This window comes from Melanotaenia boesemani, chromosome 10 (genome assembly GCF_017639745.1).
Source record: "Melanotaenia boesemani isolate fMelBoe1 chromosome 10, fMelBoe1.pri, whole genome shotgun sequence".
Classification (NCBI taxonomy): Eukaryota; Metazoa; Chordata; class Actinopteri; order Atheriniformes; family Melanotaeniidae; genus Melanotaenia; species Melanotaenia boesemani.
Window position 1 is genome coordinate 32,387,963 of NC_055691.1, and position 21,579 is coordinate 32,409,541.

Consider the following 21,579-nt stretch of genomic DNA (forward strand, 5'->3'; position numbering starts at 1 on the left):
TGAACAATCCAGAGTTAGATTTTTGTGAATATTTTAGAGAAAGCAATACACAGCCGTAAATTACAAAGTGTATGTTCATGTTAAAGACACAAAACGGTCAGAATAAGGCTGAATTTACTGCAGACGTTAACACCTTTTACTCATCCAAACTAAAGACATGTGCTGGAAAACGCTGGGGTTCATGCCATGTATGTGGCATATAAACTAATTATTAAATTTAGCTTAATGTTTTACTAAATTCCAAAATAAAAAAAACTTAAGTTTGTAGTTAAAATGTTAGACATGACATTACTGGGTGAGTGATAAAAAACTGAAATGTTAACATTTTCAGGGGCTGCTAATGACACAACAGGTTTGTTTCAACCTTTCTTACTCTCAAATAAAATTTAGATTTTAGATTTAGATCACCAGACACATTAAACCTCTTTTACTCAGTGAAACTGTTTGCCACTGTCATGTTTTTTTATTTTACTTCTTTTTCTTTCTTTTTCCTCCTGAAAAGAGAACAAATGCCTCCACAGAACTGGTGGACATTTAAGAATATATTCAATTATTTATTTGTAGCCACTTAGCCAAACTTTCCGTCATAAACTGGATTGTAATCGGTTAGATTTCAAAGATGAGAACGACAGATACACAACTTAAATCAGTAAACTCTATAAACAAACCAAAGTATGCTCATCACTGACAAGCATCAAATATGGAGGAAAAATACAGGCGATCGTATCAAATCTGAATTATTTACAACTAAATCTATTATTCCATTACAATACTGATAAATTTTCTACAAAAATTGCATAAGTATATTTTCTTAATGTGTCAAACTTTTCAAATATGCATACTCTGCACATTTTATCCTTTTGTGAACAGTTAAAGTGAGTCTTACCTTTTATAAATACTCCATCCCACCCCACAAGGGAAGGAAAAAAACACTTCCATGGAAAACTCAAAGCCAACATCACACTGCATCCTCCTGGTGATATGCACATTATTGAGAAGGTTACCTGATATATGAGTCCACGAGTGTTTGAGGTTTTGTCTTTGTAAGGCATAGCCTCTAACTCTCTCAGTAAGTTTCTGCTGTACCAGACAAAAAGACCAGTTTCTGGCAGTGGCAGTCCAAGCCAAAAAAAAAAAAAAAAAACACCAAAGAGCAGTGCTCAACTTTGTTCTCAAAGTATTCGAAAGTTCAAGATTAAAGAAAATGTGAGGAAAGTTTAATTTGCGATCACAGCCAGGAGTTAAAAACACAAAGTTCGGGTTGGGACTGTCCTTGCCTCTTCATGGACTGTCAGGCATTTTCATTGCTTCTGTCTGTGCCTCAGGTGCTGAATCCTCTCCTTTTTTATGTTTCCTAGCATGTTTGTATTTGTCCACGTATGCCTTTACCAGATTTCCCACTTTTACTGGATTGATCTCTCCGCTCTTGCTGTGGCACACCTTGTAATCAGACACATAAGAAGATAAATAAACTTGACCTGAGACGATGGTGAACTCACTCCTCAGAAACTTATAACAACATACAACCAATGAAAAGCTCTTTGCCTTCTTCCACTCACCTTCTGGACAGCTTTACGTAGAATTTCTTTGTATTCATCCTTGTTAATATCCCTCCTTTGGTAGAAAGGCTTGATGGCTAGCTTCACCTCTTCTATAGCTCTCTCCTGCATGTGCAGCTTTTTCAGATACTGCTGGCAGAAGTAAAACATCACTTATGTTTTGACCAGGCTTTCCCCACACAGAGTTAGCTCTTAGGCAGGCCCAGTATTGAAAGTTAAAATAATCAAATATTTACCTTGTCTTTCCTCGATAAATCTCCATCCTCTACCTCTCCCTGTTTAGTGCTTGATGATAACTCCTTAGGATGCAGGCCATCAGAACTAGAGCAATCACTGAATAGACCAACAGCCTCCTTATTTGAGGGATTACTACCTGCCCCTGCAATGTCCTGTGGAAGTCAAAGATTATACATCAGGCAAAATTTTATAAACAAAAGTTTCTCCACTAACCAGCACTGCACATATAATGTCATTCTGGTTTAATGATGTTTTAGCTCAAAGGGAACCTTATGTTGAACTCTAACAAAACTATCCATAATTAAAATGTATGTCATTCTTTAATGAAACTATGTTTTGAAAAATGTTATACAACCACACATGACATAACAAAAAGGCCTAATTCTGTTGTGTTGAGTATATTAAGTAGACATAGCTCAAAAGTCTCACAGTGGCATTACTTTAGAGAAAGTAAGAAAATCAGATGTGGAAGCAGAGTTCTACTTTCGTTTAATCTGAAAAGGTCTCTGTATCACTTTTAGTTTCGATCACATGACTTTTTACAGCTGGAACACTTGTTCTTTTTTGATTAACACTGCCACCTTCTGGTCATTACTGGCATTGTGTATTTAATAATTTTAAAGAGAAACAAACTTCTGTAGCAGTGATAAGTGGCTCATTCCCACCTGACTGGATGTCTGGGCTGCTATAAAAGGTCTGCGAACTCCCTCCTGCTTCAGCTTCAACTTATAGAGTGCCAGCTCTGTGCAAGAAAAATAAATAGATTGAGATTCAGATATAGAACACATTTCTGATGTCCAGTGAAAAACACTTACTGCTTGCAGATTTCTCTGGTTGAGGGCCCTCTGGCTCCTGTATGTTCCAGGTAACCCGCTTTACCTGAGTCTTGGACTTTGTCCCCACTACAGTTGAAACCTGCTCCCCCTCATTTTTCCCCTCAACCTCTTCCTTCTCCTGTTTAACAGTCACACCACTCCCCTCTGTGTGCTCAGATTTCACATAATCCAGGTTGTCCAGCATCACGTCAACATTGAAGTCATCATCAGAGTCTGCAGGTTCTTGTTTTATGGAGACAGTCAACCCAACAGCACTTGGTTGCTTGTCAGAGTCCACTAAAACCGGCTGAGGTTTGGATACGGTTTCCTGGAGGCAGTCTGCTGCAACAGGTGTGGTCAGTGTAGGAAGTGATGTGACAGGGGGTAAGGGGCAGAACTCAGATTTATTTATGGTCATTTCACAAGACTCTGTCTTAATGGGGTCTTCAATTACCTCATGAATGTTCTTGCTCAATGCCAAGGACTGCGTGTCCGTTTCTTCACTCTTTAGTGGTTTATCTATGAGAAACTCTTCAAATATGTCCAGACTTGGTTGTTTTTCTTCTTTAATATCTCTATGATTCTTAATCTCTTTAGTCACTGCAGTAGCTTTGGTCTGGTTTTCTTCACTGAGGTCTCCATCTTCCTTTTTTATTTGAGAAGCAACGGAACAAGATGGTAACTCCTGTTTACTGACTTTGGCACACTTTTCCTCCTCAATGTTTTTTTGAGAACTATCCTTCTGTTGTCTTTCCTGTAAGCGATTCGAGTCTCTGGACGATGAAACACTTGGCCCTGAAGATGTCTGTGCAGTTCTGGATGAACTTTCTCCTTTCCTTCTGTCTCTTGAGCTGGATCGAGACTGGTTTCTTTTTTTGTCTTTAGATTGTGACTCTGCTTTGTCTCTGGAAGACAGAGATGTATGTTGTCCTCTACTTTTTTCTTTCTTCCTTTCTCTAGACCTGGACCGTGATTTTGAGGGAGATGCACCACGTTTATGGTCCTTCGATCTAGATCTAGACCTGGACCTGGAACGGGACTTTGACTTAGATTTTGAGTGAGACCGACCACGTCTTTTGTCCTCAGACAGTCTCCTTCTGTTGTACTCCCTCTCTCTGCCATCATTTCTCTCCTTGCTCCTTCGTTTCTCCTTCTTTTTCCTTGAACGATCTCTGCTCCCAGAGCTGGAACAAGACCTAAACAAGCACAAAGACAGATAAATCCCTTAATGGAAGAGATGGACTATAAACTTTAGAAATGACCCAACCCTCTGTTACAACGTAATACGAGCAAGAATTTGAAATAGTTATGTTTACCTGGATCGCCTGCTCCTCGTCTCATCTTTGGACCGAGACGGGCGTCTTTTCCTTCGAGTACTATCAGGGGAGTAGGGCTGAGAGCTGTCTGAGGATGAACGCGCCCTCCTCCTTTCTCTTGACCATGACCGCCTGGAACTCCTGTCTCTGTCTTTATCCCTTTCTTTTTTGCTTCCCTGACCTGAGGCAGGATCTTCTCTTCTGCTTCTGTCCGTCTCCGAACTACTGGACTGTTGCTCTTTTAAAGCTTTGGAGGTTTGCTTCTTGTGGCCCAAATCTTTTGCTGGAGATTTAGGGGAAGTGGAGTTTGATTTATTTCCTTCTTGTTTCTTTTTGGTGGTCACAGTGTCAGATGCAGATGAGTCATCTCGGTTGTTTAACGGTGATCTGTTGGAAGGTCCAGCATACTGTCCACTATCTTCTCTTTGAGTGTCTTTCTCAGTTTTTAATCGTTCCAAGCTAAGAGCAGCAGGTGTGGTTTCTACTTTTTGTGAATTCATGTGACTTTTCACTCTGTCACACCTTTCAGAATCCTGTACATCATCCCACTTTTGTTCTTTCTTAACTTTAGTGTCAATAATTGTTTGTCTCTCATTTTTTACATCTTTAACTTTTAATTCTTGTTCAGCCTTGACACGCAATCCAGAGAACCCTACCTCAGGCGATGCAGTATTCTGAGCGCTCCCCTGTGAAACCTCAAACTCCTGTGCTTCAGTTTTCACCTGCACTAAACCCTGCTTGCTTAGCACCGATCCATCCTGGTTTGCAACTGTAGCAGCTCTCCCCTCATACGTGGTTTGTTGAAATCTGCGATTTAAGTTTGCGCTCTCGGCTTCATCCCCTGAACTGCTTGAATCTGACAGTGTAGGATTAAAGGGATCATAAATATTATTGTCTCGTTCTTTACTGATCAGTGTACGTGATGACAGCAGCATTTGTTTATCTTTGTGCAACTGTTTCTTTTTTGCTTCATCATACTTTTTTCTGCAGGTTTCCTGTAAAGTCGCTTCAGTGGAAGACGATGATGCAATGCTTAGCCGCCTTGTGTGCCAAGAGTTTCCACTGGAATTAATGCGAAAACTCACCGTGGATGAAGATGAAGATGACGAGGCATATCGTTGCTGGTTGGCAGGAGCGCCAGAAGAAGAGGAGGAGAATGAGTTGGAGAAGGCAGAGGATGAGCTTGCACCATCAGGCCGGTGCCTCTGGGTCTGACTGTCAGCTTGGCCTTTTTGCTGGTCTACACTTTGTTGTCTTCCTTTGTCTCCAGAGAGGCTGTTCATGCCAGTTTCAGGTATACTGTAATTATTACTACTACTTCCCCGACTACTACTAACTCTATTACTACCATGACTGCCACTCTGACTAGTGCCATCAGTTGTGACACTACTACTCTCCCTTTTTATTTTTGGTATTCTTGGAAGCACTGATACATCTACCCACATGGGCTTTGCAGGTGCTTTTTTAGGTTGGGACTGTGATGGAGTCAGTCCCTTGCTGTTGAAGTCAGAGTCTTGGATGGGGTGGACGGAGGAGTGAGTGGTTTCTATTGGGGCTCTTATTCCACTGGCTCCCCAGCGACTAGGAGATGGGGTTGGTCCATTTGGACGAAGAGACTGAACACTCAGATTCCCTCTTGGTGGTAAATCAGAATGGGGAGTTGGTTGTGTGTGGCTGGATGAAGAAGGCTGTAAGGAGGGTGAATGAGATGAGCTCTGGGTCAGAAGTCTATCCAGAGAGCTGTGGGAGGATCCTGGCAGATCATCATTGTAGTAGGGAGAGCCTGAATTGCTTCCTAAAGAAGGCGAAATCCCTGGACTGATGAGGGTGCTGGTACTTTCTAAGCTACTGTTTTTTCTGTTGCATGGAACTGATGTAGATGGCATCACTGTAACAGAGACATTAAAGGAAAGGAATGAGCCAAACAAAACACAGAAATGCACCAGAAAGGCTGCAGGCCTAATTCTTGAATCACTAAGCAGCCAACTTCATTACCATTTCTGGACACACATGCAGATTGGATGTGTACCAAAGGGAAGTTTAAAAAAAAAAAAAAAAAAGCTTTCTTCAGTTGAAAAAAAATGTTTGTTTGGTACTTTGAAAGCAACAGAACCTTTTAAAATTAGTGGACAAATGGCATCATTTGTCATATCACCATATGTGCATATCACCATCAACAACCTTAGTATGTAGAGAAACTATCCTTCTCACTGACATCATCTATAGAAAGAACACTTGTAAGGACTGTTATGAAAATATGGAATATTTGCAATGAAAAACTATGACTTTACATGAACTTTGGCATTAAGTCAAATAAATGTTCTGCCCCGCTTCTTATGAGAAGCTAATACTACGTGTGTTTTTGCCTCTCTCCATTGCTGTTGTGGGTATGTCTAAATACAACCGTGAATGAAATTAACATCAAAGTGACTCATGTCTAAATGCTAGTATGCTGTTGTGTGACAGATTAGGGACTTATTATTACATAACCGGTGATTAAAAATGTCTTAAATTACTCAATTAAGAGTGAATTACAATTAATATAACTGGCTCTGCTGACTTAAGGCTCATTTAAGCTCGACGAAGAGACCGACATGCAGAAGACGGACAGTTTCATCATACATCGTTGCCTTCATACTTCCATACGTCTTTTACGTTTCCATGGGAAATAAATCAGTTCACCCACAAGTGGGCAGTGCCGAGTTCAGAGTTCACTTCTACGTTTTGACCCCAGTTGGTGGCGGTAATGAACTGCTATAAAGTTGTTTACAACTGTCCAAAAACACCAAAAGAAGAAGAACAAAACCACGAAGCAGTTTCTCGCAACTTCTTCTTCGTCTTCTTCTTTGGGTGCTTTTTATTTGGCGGTTATGCATCATCTTCTTACTGTTCCTCTTCTTCTTCTTTGGTTTGTTCCTTTCGCTGATTGTGTGTTAGCTCAACACTGCCCCCGCAATTTCTGGTGGTACTGCTTCATCTTCTGTGTCAAGCGACGGATAGCTAAGCTCCCTGAAAACGGACTAAATTACGCGCATAACCAACACAGAAGACAGTGTGCGTGTCCGTCTTCTTCATCGAGCATAAATGGGCCTGTAGTGTGTTGCCAGATTGAAGACAGTTCAAAAGCTTTAACAGTCACTAACTGCGGATGTTTAATAATCAAGAGCAGGGTACAGTGTACGGTAAATTAATCTATTTTAAACAACAAACATTATTTGTAAATGAAATGTAGACAAGTAATTTCTACAAACATGTAGATACTGCATATCTACTCCTAATGTTAAGACATTTAAAAAATAATAATAATAATAATAATAATCCCGACATACTTACTTGGCTTTGCAGCTTTAAGGGAACCATCCCGATTAATGACAACATCAGAGCTGTCCATCAAGAGAATGCTCTGTCCTGTCAGGATGCTGCCCAGCAGGTCAGGCACAGGAGCGGCCTCCACCACAGCTCCTGACTGTGGAACATGCACAGCCCGCCTGATACAGAATGGCACAAAAGATTCAATGAGATCTATAAAGCATACATATAGCTAATGCCCCGTTTCCATCAATGGGTTTGGGTCCATCTGCATTTTTTTTTGTGTTTCCACAGGCATGAAATGAGAAGGGTACCAATATCTGAACCAACCCCTTCTACAATATTTAGGACCGCTTCATTAGGGTCCTAATCTTACCAATCCAACGAAAAAAAGGGTGGAACTTGGCACACTGTAATCTGCAGATTGGTCAAAGAATTGTCAGTACCTATGTGGCTCACGCTAAGAACCGAGTGGCAACAGCACCATGTTTGGCTATACGGTGGGGTTTTTTGTTGTTTAAGTCACATGCCAAGAAGAAAGAACACAAACTGCTGGATGCCCACAATTCTCGACCTTAGTTTCTGTTCTGAATCAGCTTCTAACACCTGATTACACATTACTGGGAATGAGCTCCTCCTGCTAGCTGCTGAGATTACTTTTGCTCGAGTGTGTGCATGCTTCTGTGTATCTGGGAGAGGGAGAGTGAGAAGGCTGACACTGCTGCCAACTACTGAAGCCCAAGGACAGCGTTTGCAGTATTAACGGCAAATCAGAATTAATCAATGAAGTCAAGTTATTGTTACACCCTAATTTATAACTGTTACACCAAAGTTTAAGAAAACCACTATTTTAACATTCTGAGTTCTTAGTTTTCTTTGGTTTCTTTCTTCTGATACCAGTGTTTTTCAAAAATTGGCTTATAAAAGCCAAAAAATATATAAAAATATATAATTCTTTCTATGCTCTTGGTTGGGGAGATAATGTTTGGTGGGATATGCTGTTGTTGGTTTAACGTGTGTAATATCGCAGAATTTTTGCATAACAGGCAGTAAACATTTCAATGTCTGTTTTCTTTTCATTAGCAGGGTTGGTTTTTCTCCTTTAGTTAAACATTAGCTAATGACGTTATGAAGCAGCATTATGAATCAAAGTCTTCTTTCTTTAACTATCCTACATTAATGTTTGACAACTTTTATCACTGAGGATTTTTTTTAATTGAAGAAATTTGGTTGTAATATTAAGTTATTTACTATATGTTTCAGTTGATTCATATATACACAGTGACACAAACTGATAAATGGTATAAAAACTTAAAATAGCATAAATGCAGCCATAAATCAAGAATTTAATCATTTTAATTTTATAAACTGGGCTAATACTCAATGCCACTGATGAAAACGTTGATTAAGTTACCTGGAGAGGCTTGCAGTGACTGGTCGAGCAACAGGCTGGTGAGAGCGCAGAGCAGAGTGAGAAATCCCTCGCCTCTTGGCCTCCAATAGCGATGTAACGTGGGCTTGCTGCTCCTCCTCCTCACTGGTCAGATCAATACCATAAATCATAACTACATTTACACAAAAATATCAATGACACACAAAAACAAACAATATGTGTGCAAACAGCACACTTGAATAGACCTCAATCTGTGTGCTTTGTCATTTGAAAATTAACATAACTCATTTTTACTTTTATGCATGTTTAACAATGTTAACAATTTTATGATCATTACAGGGTTAAGATAAACCAAGTTTCCTCCTGGAGCCACAGTTGAATTTTACACACAAATATTAGATAGGGTGGTGACAGAGACTGAAGGTATACTCATAAGTGGGGGTGATTTCAACATTACGTTGAAACCACACTTAGACTCATCAGGAAAAAGGACATCCCAATCACAAAAATTAACAAAGAAAATAAATCTTATGATAGCGGAGATAGGATTAGTTGATATTTGGAGACATTTGAATCCAACTACAAGGAACTACACCTTTTACTCCGCTCCACATGCTTCTTATTCAAGAATTGACTATTTTTTCTCATTCTGTAATGATATTAACAGAGTACAGGAGTGTCATATTGGGACTGGAGATATTTCGGACCACTGCCCCCTGTATTTGTCTTTATTATTGAATCAGAGGAGACCGCAGACTCACTGGAAACTAAACTCTAGTATATTAAATGAACAGACATGTGAACAGCTATCTAAAGATATCGCCGAATACTTGGAATTTAACGATAAGGACGAGACATCTCCACCTATTCTCTGGGACGCCTGCAAGGCAGTGATGAGAGGAAGAATTATTGCCATAACTTCTAATTTAAAAAAAACTAAAGATGCAAGACTTAAAATACTACAGACAGAATTACTAGCCTTAGAGACCAAGCACAAGAATACTATTGACTCCAATACAAAATTAGAAATGACAAAAAAGAGAAATCAGATTGAGGAAATATATAACCAAGAAATCCAAAAGAAACTAATGTTCACCAAACAAAGTTATTATGAAGGGGGGACTAAACATTTGAAACAATTGGCATACAGACTGAAAAGGCAACAAGCAGACAACACAGTGTACAAGATAAAGCATCCTGAAACTAAAGTAGAAGTGCATGAGATAGATAAAATTAAGGATTGCTTTAAGAGATACTATGAAAAATTGTACTCACAACCACACACAGATAACGATCAAAAAATGGAGAGCTTACTTAAGAGGTTAAGTTTACCAACTCTCTCGGACGATGAAAATAAAATACTAACGGCACAAATTACAAAAGAAGAAATTCAATCTGCAATTGGTAGGCTTAAAATTAATAAAATACCAGGTACAGATGGTTTTACTGCCGAGTGGTACAAGAAACTGAGGGAGGCGCTGACACCAGTGTTATTAAAAACATTTAATTGGGTCCTGACAAAGGGAGAAGCTCCCCCTTCATGGAAACAGGCTATAATCTCTGTCATTCCTAAAGAAGGAAAAGACAAGTCGGAATGTTCAAATTATAGACCAATAAGCATATTAAACTTAGACTATAAACTATTCGCATCAATTATAGTGAAGAGACTCGAGAGAATTATGCCAAAAATAATACATTTAGACCAAACTGGATTTGTTAAATCACGTCAAACACATGACAATGTTAGAAGATCATTGCAAATTATTAGGCATTTAAATTTGAATAAAATACAAGCTGTGTTACTGAGCCTGGACGCTGAAAAAGCCTTCGACTCTGTGAGATGGGAATTTCTATTTAGAGTAATGCTAAAATTTGGGTTTAGTGAATCAATTATTACTACACTGAAAGCTCTATATAATAGACCAACAGCTAGATTGAAGATTAATGGTGAACTTTCGGACTGCTTCGGCCTTGAAAGATCCACACGACAGGGTTGTCCATTGAGTCCACTTCTATTCGCTATTTTTATAGAACCGCTGGCCCAGTGGATTAGGGAAAATAAAAAAATAAAAGGAATTAACATGGCAGCAGGTGAACAGAAATTGGCTTTGTTTGCGGATGATGTTCTAGTTTATCTATCAGACCCAACTGAATCCTTCCCAGAGCTCATGTCAGTACTAAGGGAATACGGATCGTACTCAGGATATAAATTGAATGAACAAAAAACACAAGTTCTCAGAAGTAACTATAACCCCCCTCCATGCCTGCGTAGTCAATATAAAATGGACTGGGATAAAGAATCTATAAAGTACTTAGGCATCTACCTACCCATGGATCTAACTAGATTAGAGGAAATTAATTACTCCCCACTCAAAAAAGACATTCTGTCAGACATTAATAGATGGAACTTAATCCCATACTTAAGCATGTCTTCTAGGGTAGACTCAATAAAAATGAATATTCTCCCAAGAATGCTATATTTATTCCATTCAGTTCCTATTGAGAAGCCAGACCGGTTCTTCGCAGAATGGGATAAAGTTATTTCTAGATTTGTATGGGCGGGTAAAAGGCCAAGAGTCAAGTATAAAACACTTCAGCTACCCAAGGGGAAAGGAGGACTGGGCCTTCCATGTCTGTATGATTATTACAGAGCAACTCAAATAGGACCACTGATAGGATGGTGTAAACCTAGTTACAACTCGAGATGGAAGGAGATTGAGAGCTCCTTGGGTGGAAACTTCCCGGTCACAACTCTGTTAGGAGATCCCACAATGACAAAATTTTTAACAGATTCAGACAACCCTTGGATAAAAAGCTCAATGAAGATATGGGGCAACATACTTAAAAAGTATCAATTAAAAGAAAGGGCCGAAAACTTAAAATGGTTTGCTCATGACCCAGAGTTCCTACCCAGTAAAACTGATTCAGTATTTAAAACATGGTCTAATAAAGGTCTTACAACATACTATACTCTGTTAAAGGATGGGAAAGTGATGAGCTTCCAGGACCTTAAGGATAAATTCGAACTGAATAATCAAGACCTCTTTAGATACTTACAAATCAGGGATTTTTTAAACAAGAAACTGAAATGACTAGAACTATTTAATAAGAACGAAGAAATTATAGACATAATTAAAAATGCATACAAAGATGCACCCCACCAAAAAATTATTTCTAGAATCTATCAGACATTATCCAATCTACAGGGTGATAATACACTGCATATAAAGGCAAGATGGGAAGCAGAGGGCAATCTAACTCTAACAACAGAAGAATGGGATAGAATTAGTATCCAGCAGTGGTCCACAACAAGTGCCCCTTCCTGGAAGGAATTCAGTTGGAAGAATGTGATTCGCTATTTTTGTACTCCAGCACAAAAGACTAAATACTCTCACCGGGCCAGCTGCTGGAGGTTATGTGGACATAATTTAGCAAACCATTTTCACATATTTTGGGGTTGCCCCCTTGTAGTTCCATTTTGGAAGGAAATGCATAAGGTCCTGGAGGCTGTATTCAAAAGGAAAATACAATTCCACTTTGTATCATTATATTTAGGAAACCTGGAAGATCTTAACCTACAAAAGCCCGACAAATACCTCTTTGGAGTGTTACTGGTGGCCTCCAAAAAGGCCATAACTCGTAAGTGGCTTAAGACAGAAACTCCTAACGTGGATGAATGGATCGACCAGATATATAATATCTTTGTGATGGAAAGATTAACATTTAGGCTGAAGTCACAGGAGGATGTTTTTGAGAAATTCTGGTCGAAATGGATAAGATATGTACAAAAAGTGAGGCCTGATTTTGTATAATTGTGAATGGGTTTTTTTTTTTTTTTTTTTTTTTTTTTTTGTTTTGTTTTTTTTCTGTGTTTGCCCCCCCCCCCTCAACTGTAGCAAGTTCATGTCAACACTTGTAATGTTTGTAATCTTTATACAAAAAACAATAAAAAATATAAATGGAAAAAAAAAAAAAAAAAAAGATAAACCAAGTTTGAGGAAGCTTACATCTAAACAATTTAAGACAAAACACAGCACAGACTAGTCTTCAGGTGTTCAACAGATAAATATGTCAAGTAAATCAAAAGCTTTTTGCTAAGTAAGTCTTGCATTTTTGTACTTACCGATCCACAAATGGATCCAGGTCAAATGGATCTCCATAGATAGAGAGTGAAGCAGCTCCTATGTCAGCACGCATGTTGCTTAACGTGTGCTCTGCCGGCCTGTATACCGTAGGAAGCGAGGAGCTCTTCTTGTCCTTAACAATTCCCAGATTATTAGCAATACGACTTCTAGGAGTGGCTGTCTTTTTCACCATCTACAGAAAAACATAGGTTAAAGAAAAAAGAAAAAAAAAAAACTAACTTCAAAAGAAATCATTTTATAATTCTTGAGTACAAAGAATGAAATATTTAGAACTAACTTAATAAAATCCTAATACAGATACACTCACCAACTTTTTCTTGGATTTAATCCTCCTTACTCTCCGTTTTCTCCTTTTGACTCCTGTGCTTGCCACTTGGCCTTTTTTACCCTTAGCAGAGGATGTCGTCTTACTTTTCACCTTTCTGCGCTTTGCTGTTTAATAATAATAATAATAATAATAATAATAAATTTCATTTGCTGGTGCCTTTCACGTCAGCCTACAGAGCACAAAATAACATCAGACAATATCAAAACAAAGTATCAGCCTAAAAATAAGCACAGTATGCAGTCAGAGTGACTATGCCAGTTTGAACAGGTGTGTTTGGGTTTGGATTTTAATATTGTGATGTAGTCTGACTGTCTTGTGTGTGTGTGTTTGTGGGGGGGGGGGGTCAACAGCCTGGGTACCGAGCAGTTGAAGGCTCAGGGACCCATGGTACTGATGCGTAATGTGGGAATGGTTAGTAGTCCAACAGAGGTTGAACGGAGGGTGCTGGACTAGGCTGTACTCTTGGAGGAGGTCACTGAGGTAGGTGGGGGCTAGATGGTGGAGAGCTTCGTAAGTGATGAGGTTTTTGTAATGGATACGGTATTGGAGCCCAGTGACAAACAATAAAAACAATTAAAAAAAAGCTCATCACAATCCCACTGTTTAAGTCTAGAAGTAATCTTTTACATAACTTCTATGACATTTGCTCACACATCTGCCTGCTTTCCCTACTTTGGAATCTCTTGCATCTGTATGGGTTTCTTACTTACCAGTCCTGCGTCTGCGACGAGATGGCGCCCGAGGTGTGATATCCCGTATGTACACGGCTGTGTTGAGCCCAGCAACCACAGCATTGATGGTTTCATCCAGCCACGTGGATCGCATCAGATATGTTGGAGCCAACTAAAGAGTGAATGTTTGCATTACTCTGCTGTTGGTGTTTATGAAAAACAACCACTATACAAACACAACTTCCATACATGCACTGCTTTTTCACACAAGCAGTCACTAACTGAGCAGAACACAACTTCAGTTGTTAATATTATCAACAAATTAAACCTGCATGAGAGCAAACTTGGTTTAGCTGATTTTTACTTTAAAATCCAACACTGCACATACGCTGTGGAGAGAGGTTAGGAAATTAGCCAAGACAGAAGCATCATGCCTCATGCCAAACCTGTGATGTGCGTGCCTGTGTGATGCGATGTCGGTTGACATTAGCTCGAACCCTTTCACTCTGTTGGGTACGGGCGATAGCTCTTGTTGGACCTGCAGAGTGAGGTCGGGATCGACTGGTGGCAGGACGGGTAGTAGAGGGTCGGCTGTCTGTATCACTAAGTTCTTCAACTGAACCTCCTCAGGTAAAAAAAAAAAAAGGTATAAACATTTAACTTGTGGTAGGACAAAGGCAAATTTTCAACCATGGCCATTTAAAAAACATGATAAAATATCAAAAACACTTCATCTATATAAGATTTTTCTACTCCAATTGAGAACTCAGGGAATTTCATGATATTTTTATTGTCTTTGATATCTTGCTCGTGTTCAAATAGCTTGAAAAGAGCTACATAAATAAAACTTGATTTGTTTACAAGTCAGTTACCCATCCAAAGCACAATGAAGATAATATGGGGTTTTATGTCTTACCCAATGACACTTCAACATATAGTTGATAATTAACAACTGCTCTGTTTCTTGAGGTGCTCAACACTTTATTTACTATTATTTTTCACATTTGTCAAAGATTGCTTGCAGTCTAAGTTCATAATATTCAAGACAGGAAATGACGTAAAAGCTTACTTGAGTGGCGGTTGTTGGCTTCACACTCAGGACAAAACCATTCCTCTACAGGTACAGAGTCAAGAGGAGGCGTGAGGCACTCCATGTGATACCTATGGAAGAAAGTTTTAATGTAAAGTTTAAAAGTGTTTTTTTTTTTTTTAAAAAAAGGAGGCAAAAACTGGCTCTCAACACACTGGTAAAAATATAATTTGGTATAGTTGTATTTTTCTCACCCTGCATCACAACCATCACAGAGTAAGAGGCGGTCCTCCCGGTCACTACCCCCACAAACTTCACAGCTGGTTTGCTCTAGGTCCAGATCTACCGTTTCTTCTTGGCCTGCCTTTGCTGGCTTTTGTACGGTTATCTGAATGAAGCAATCAATACACAACAATTAGACCATTCACATATGTATGCGGTACAAACTGAGCTTTTAATTCCACATAAAAGTGAAAGTGGACTCACCATTTTCTTGACTTTGCCTCCATAACATTTCCTAAGGTATATACTGCTAAAGTCAATACGGTCTACAGGGCATGACGTTGCATTCTAGATTTGAAGCCAAAATGAAGACAAGTAAGCAATCTATTTTCCTCAACCAAACATAGTTAAGAAATACAAAGAAAGATGCTCCTGAACAAAATACCATTTTCTCCCTATGTTTATACATCAGACCCACCTTAGCCCATTCAAGGATGCAGTCGAAACAGAAGTAGTGCTCACAGTTCTCTGGTGTTGCAACAGGCTGGCTGTTGAAAGAGTTCAAGCAGATAGGACACTTTTCTGCGTCCTCATCTGAACTCATGCCTGGTAGGTCAGCAGAGGTTCCCCCAAAAGCACCATCCTCGGGCTTAGCCTCTTCCTCTTCCTCCTCATCCTCATCTAAGAAAAGCGTGGGAAAAAAAGTCAATATAATCAAAAAGTCTGTGTATACAATTCAAACCATACAATACTGCAATTTCCCCCTGGGATTAATAAAGTATTTTTCATTTAATTCATATTGTAGTAAAGTACAAAGCAAAAAGAAACTAATCTTCATTCCACACTGTCATAAAAGCTGGTTATTCATCATTCGCATCAAAAGGAAAATTAAGCACAACAAAACACTCTTACCATCATCATCATCATCTTTCCCTTCGTCATCTTCCCCATCATCCTCCCCATTTGTATAATCATCCTCCTCCTCACCACCATCAGATTCTCCCTCTTCAGACTCGTCTAAGTCTTCTGAGTCATCTAAGAATAAATAAATAAATACATATATAAACAGAACATTTATGCTTTATGTTATATTTGATTTAAAATCAAAGACATTTTATAAAACTTTTAAAAATATGAAGCATTTTTAACGACGGTACCTGAGATGGCCCACACTGCAGCTCTTTTTCCTTTGATGTGGGATGTATTGCGGTTAATCAGCTCATCTTGGCTGTCGTCTTCATCCATGGCTGACCATCAGAACAGCAGCAGCGAAACTGAAGGCTTTTATCAATAGTTATACTTGGGAGATGCAAAAGAATTACAAAACAGTGTTTTAAAAAAGGGATCCAAATGACTTACTTTATTAACCTACTTATTATATTTAATAAAATTAAATATAATTACATTTTCATTTAGGCTAGATTTACATACAATTCTCTGTGCTTTGAGTACACTGTTACACAAGTAAGTTCACTTAAGATAAATCACCATAATAACAGCAAATAAGTTGCCATTCTTTAAATGTAGGCTATTCCTGCTACAGCGACTAAGTGTAACGTAATTGGTTTGAGTTATTCTTTTCTAGTCTGTGTTGGGGTAGAAAATGAAAAACTGGCTCATGGGATAGGATTACAACTACAGAGAACTCATTAACTAAGACATTTTCTTGATAGCCACAAGTACCCTTTGAGTTTACTCGCTTACTATTATATGACAAATTCGTGTACTTTCGGTCTTTTTTTATTATTACATACTAGTAGTAGTAGGGAAAAGGGAAAGGTAACGCTAGCTTGCTAAACCCCATATGCAACCTTACTGTGCAAATGCTACATTTGTAAACAAAGAAGAAACTTGCCAACATGCAATGCCCCCGTAACTACTTATAAAAATGCGTATGCAACGCAAGAGTAGATATCCATGTTAAAAATATACGCTTTGACAACAAAAATAAAGCAATTCTGTAACCTTGTTACTCCTGAACAAATGACACTGCCTAGTAAAATTAGCTCTAATGTAGCATGTTAGCTAGCCTAGTAATAGCTAACGTTAACTACAGGCTCATTTAAAGTCTGTACAAAAACGCTCAGTGTGTGGATGTATTTACTCAAATTCGCTACTGAGTCAATGCAGCTACAATGTCATACTGAAGTGTGTTATTTTAATTCAAACCTACCCTTTCAGTAAGAAGTGTATGATATGTTTAGAGTGGGTAGAAGTCTCCACGGTTGTTGAGTGACACCACCGGCTGGCTTACGACGGAAAAGGCCGAGTGCACTTCGACATATGTGATTTTTAAAGAGACAGTGTTCGTTAAAACGATCCATACTCATGCAATTATAGAACTCAAACAAATGTACTTTTTTATATGCTACTGCCTGTATTACACTTGTATACAATATTATGAGACTACATTGTTGGCATTTACTAAATTCATATTAGCTTGCATAGCAAGATTTCAAGACTTGCAATCTAATCAGATTTCTTTTGACTATCAGTTCCTATGAGAATTTAAAAATTCTCATAGGAACTGATAGTGCCCTTTTAAAAACTCATTTGTTAAAGTGATTCTTCTTGTGACTTGTGCTGCTCGTAGTAACAATTCAGTCTCTAATCATTATTACTAACATAGACAATTGTAATACAGTTGCACATGTCTCCCCCTAGTGGTCAAAAAATGGGCAAAATCAATTGTTACATAACAGTCTGTAATCCTGGTATGCCATGGGAATCTATGGATCCTGACCATGAATAATCCAGAAGGGGGGGGGGGGGGGGGTACTGAGAAAAATCTATCACAGGAAAAACAAAAACCAAAAATCATACAAATATGTTTGATCAATTTAGAAATAAAGAGGGGATATTCCAGTTGATGACTGGAAAGAGGTCATAATAAAATGTTATGATATACTGTTTAACCCACCTTTTAAAATAAGTAAAAATATATTAGACTTAATTTGTGGTATTAAATTGATATGGTGTTATACAACAATTATGTCAAGAAGTCCTGAACTCTCACTCCTTAAATAATTGAGTGTTCCTCGTCCTCCTCCTCCTCTTCGTCATCATTAAATCAGAGTGTCATGCAGCATCCTTGGTACGTGCACAGCCACACTCTGCTCATGGCAACACTGTACACAAGTAAGCCGAGTTCAACCACTTCGAACTAGAGGGGTAGGGACGTTCACAGTCAAAGAGGCTTTAAAATAACATAAGTCAACTCCTATGGCAGCTGTTGCACTACATAGCACCCATATAAGGATAAGATAATCTGAATCGGATGGATGTATGCGACAGATGATGGCTCAGGACAGGAAACTGTTAACAGGGTAATGGTTCATTCCTGGTGTACGACGTGCAGAACTGAACGCGCCGCACCCCAACTACAACGCTGATTGCCGACCGAACATGATGTTCCTGAACTTCCCGCCTTCCGGAGCTCCTCATATGACAGTCATCTGCAGTAGGCGGGACGTACAGTTCAAACGCGAAAGCTTATTGGCTGGGTTTGACGTCAATTTATCCTAATTTGCATAACCAGGTCGGGTTGCAGATGCAGGGGAGTGGGCAAGGTAGGGGTAGCGCAAGTGAACTGAACTTCTGCGTTGGTGTAGGGAACACTATATTCTTAAATGTGCTTAACTTTAATCGTGCTGAGATTTTTTTGTTTTTTTTTTTCATTAAAAAAATGGGATGTTTGGATATATTGGAAGAAGCTGGCCTGTGAGGGGTAATGAAAGTTTTAAATATATTTTTACTTAAAAAATATTCACAAAAGAAAACTTGGGACTGGTGAGTACCTCTCATTATTTCTCAGAATTTTGCTACAAATCTGTGTACTGTAGTGAAAAGGGTTTCTCATTAGTTGCTATTGTTACCTAAAATTACAGATGACAGATTTACTTGTAATTTAGAACTTTTTTTTAAATGCCAGAATCAATATAATGCAAGCACAATAATTGCTACTGTACTGTTTAATCCCATACATAATGGACAGGAAGTTAAATATAATTTCTTATTCTGTAATTGTCTGAAGACAACAGTGTATTTTCTTCGTTTTGATTATATTGTCATGACAATATAAGCTAAATAGCGTACGGTATTTTACATCGTGTGGTTTCATTTAGAAATATTTAAAGACATAATTTTTTCCATTTCCAGACTGTGAGCGCTCAAAGGTTGTCATGATACTGCCTGCGATCTAAAAGCAGGTAAGCCACTGACTAACGCACATTGTGCCAGTTGCCAGTTCCACTGTGCGTGTGACAGCGGCTAACCTGGTTTTGGACATGCCTCTCATTACGGCTCGTCTTAGACCAGCCACAGCCGGACCAGACACACAACTATCTACAAGCAAATCTCGATAATGTCCAGTGCACGCAGCTGGGAAAGGCCTGCTCTACATTAATGCATTCCCAGTGGTCTCCACTTGTACTGAAACCAACTTCCTACTATGTTCATAGACCTTATTTAGGACCAGCGGCTCCTAATCGAGTTGCACCATCTATTGAGGCTGTTGGTGAGTTTTGTTTCAGTTTCTGTTTCATCTTTGTGGTTTAGATTAAGTTCATGCTCACTGTTCACTAGTCTGAAGAAAGTAGGCCTCCAAGGGGTCCTCCAGGGGGTTCTTAGGGTCCCCCAAGCAAAGCATAGCATTATATAACACCATTAAACTTGGCATCAGGACAAAATGTACAAACAGAATAATATGGTTATTTTTTCTCCCCCCCTAAAATCATCTTTAGTTAATGTGTACCTCATGTATGGAAGGATAAACCTGACCTTTTAGTTCAAATAAATAAATGTTCCAGTTTACGCAATGTTTGTTTGTAAGTACAAGAAGTGCAAAGTAAAGTTTCTACTAAAGATCAACTGTGGCATCATCTATATTACTTTCCATCTAACCATGTGAGGCCTTTTTTATTGTGGCATGAGGACATGCTGCATGTATCATCATAGTTAAATGAGCCATTGTGGCACAGAAGAAGAGATAAGTGCAGAGCATGTTAGACTCATTAATTTGTGGTCCTAGTCATCATGGTAATGTGGGACGTGCAGATGCTCACTCATCCACGCCAAGAAGATTCTTTCCAAGACACCCACTGCCTTATATATATATATAAAAAGATTATTTATACTCCAAATGTGATCAAATGTTAAGTTTTGCATCCATGTACAAAGCTAACTTTGAGCGGGTTCACAGAGAGTGCACTTGTATAGTCACAATAATAATTAAAAATATATATAAGCATTACTTTCAGGTAATCTGAACCTAAGATAATTGATGTGAATGATTCTCAAGGAAAGTAGATTTTTACTTTCACTCATGAATAATTACATGATTTGGCTCACTTGATAACATCCATGTAAATGAAGTAGAAAGTGGAGAAATAAAGAGGGTCAAGGTTCTATTAAAAACGACTGCATGTGTAGTATTTCTTATGTCCACAGGTAGGCAACAGCCACACATCACAGGCCCTGGGCTTGCCCAGACAGTGGGAACAAAACAAGGATTTGAAGTTTATCTAACCCCTGCAAAGCCAGACAGCTCTAAATCTTCTCAGTATAATCCAATTCTACATAATCAATCGTTATATCAAAACTGACAGTCAAATGTTCCTCCTCTTAAATCTAACACATTGTCAGAGGTCAACAACACTGGCAAAGTGGAGACGACTGATTTAGAACAAAGATGTGTGGAACTGGTTTCAGTATATGCACAAGTTTGGACCGAAACAGCCAGAAATATGTGCTTTGCTGGGAATTTTACCTGCAGAGTGTCAGCAGATGAGCGTATTTATAGAAGCCTACAGGGTATCAGTCCAGGGTCAGCAAGAGCACAGGGAAGCTAACGTCACTCACCGTGTGACAGCCAGCATATTTACTCTCCAGGGTAAACAAACAGGAAGGGGGTGGGGGACAACGTGTTGTGCAGAATCTAAGTAATTGTGAATTTATCACAAAACAGTACATATAATCACAAATGACAATCTGGAGCGATTAAAATTAGTTGTTTGATTCTCAGTATTTTAACAAGAGATGTGATATCCAATAACTCCTGGTCTGTTCTGCCATAAAATGTCTTCTTGTGTTATCAAAAGTAAAGCAGCACATTGTCCCAGTAGCATAAACATCTAATTATGTTTGGCAGGGACCGTTTACAACCACAGAGTTTATCTCCACTTTTTGTCCATGTTCTTTGTTACATCAGTAATATCAGCTGCGACGGCAGGATGTTTACCTGGATACACTCTGTAAACGTCCAATCAGCCACCTGTGAAAAGCAAATTTAAAATGCTCTGAAATCATCTTATGGCATCATAGGACCCATTGTACCTCAAGCAAAGAGGAGAACATGCATATTTCAATACCTATAATATATTTATAGTGTATTTCACATTGCAGGCTCATAGATCTGTCATTTTTAGCAAGTGTACGGTTGTGAGTTAATTATTTACTGCAGGGTTTTCTGTATGATGTATATCTACTGTATTTAACAAGAGGGATTATAACAAAACATGATTTCAGAAAAAATATAAAAACAAAAGACACTCAAA

At 38.7% G+C, this 21,579-nt stretch overlaps 1 protein-coding gene across 5 annotated transcripts; it reads right to left on the bottom strand.

The window, feature by feature from the left end:
• Window positions 1–466: 466 nt before the first annotated feature.
• phrf1 (PHD and ring finger domains 1) lies at window positions 467–17,280 on the bottom strand. 5 transcript variants are annotated; one of them, XM_041997143.1, is made up of 19 exons: window positions 17,199–17,280; window positions 16,183–16,324; window positions 15,938–16,060; window positions 15,504–15,706; window positions 15,290–15,373; window positions 15,058–15,191; window positions 14,843–14,934; window positions 14,220–14,398; window positions 13,813–13,945; window positions 13,082–13,206; window positions 12,753–12,946; window positions 8,651–8,773; window positions 7,261–7,415; window positions 3,928–5,815; window positions 2,612–3,807; window positions 2,462–2,538; window positions 1,796–1,948; window positions 1,560–1,688; window positions 467–1,440 (listed from the first exon to the last, which is right to left on the bottom strand). In XM_041997143.1, the coding sequence occupies exons 2-19, from the start codon at window positions 16,268–16,270 to the stop codon at window positions 1,282–1,284; spliced, it is 5,235 nt and encodes a 1,744-aa protein (XP_041853077.1). In that variant the 5' UTR covers window positions 16,271–16,324; window positions 17,199–17,280; the 3' UTR covers window positions 467–1,281. The 5 variants fall into 5 exon arrangements, with proteins under 5 accessions (XP_041853077.1, XP_041853076.1, XP_041853075.1 ...); XM_041997142.1 differs by having other exon boundaries at window positions 1,560–1,691; XM_041997141.1 differs by having other exon boundaries at window positions 1,560–1,691; window positions 14,220–14,395; window positions 15,932–16,060.
• Window positions 17,281–21,579: the final 4,299 nt, after the last annotated feature.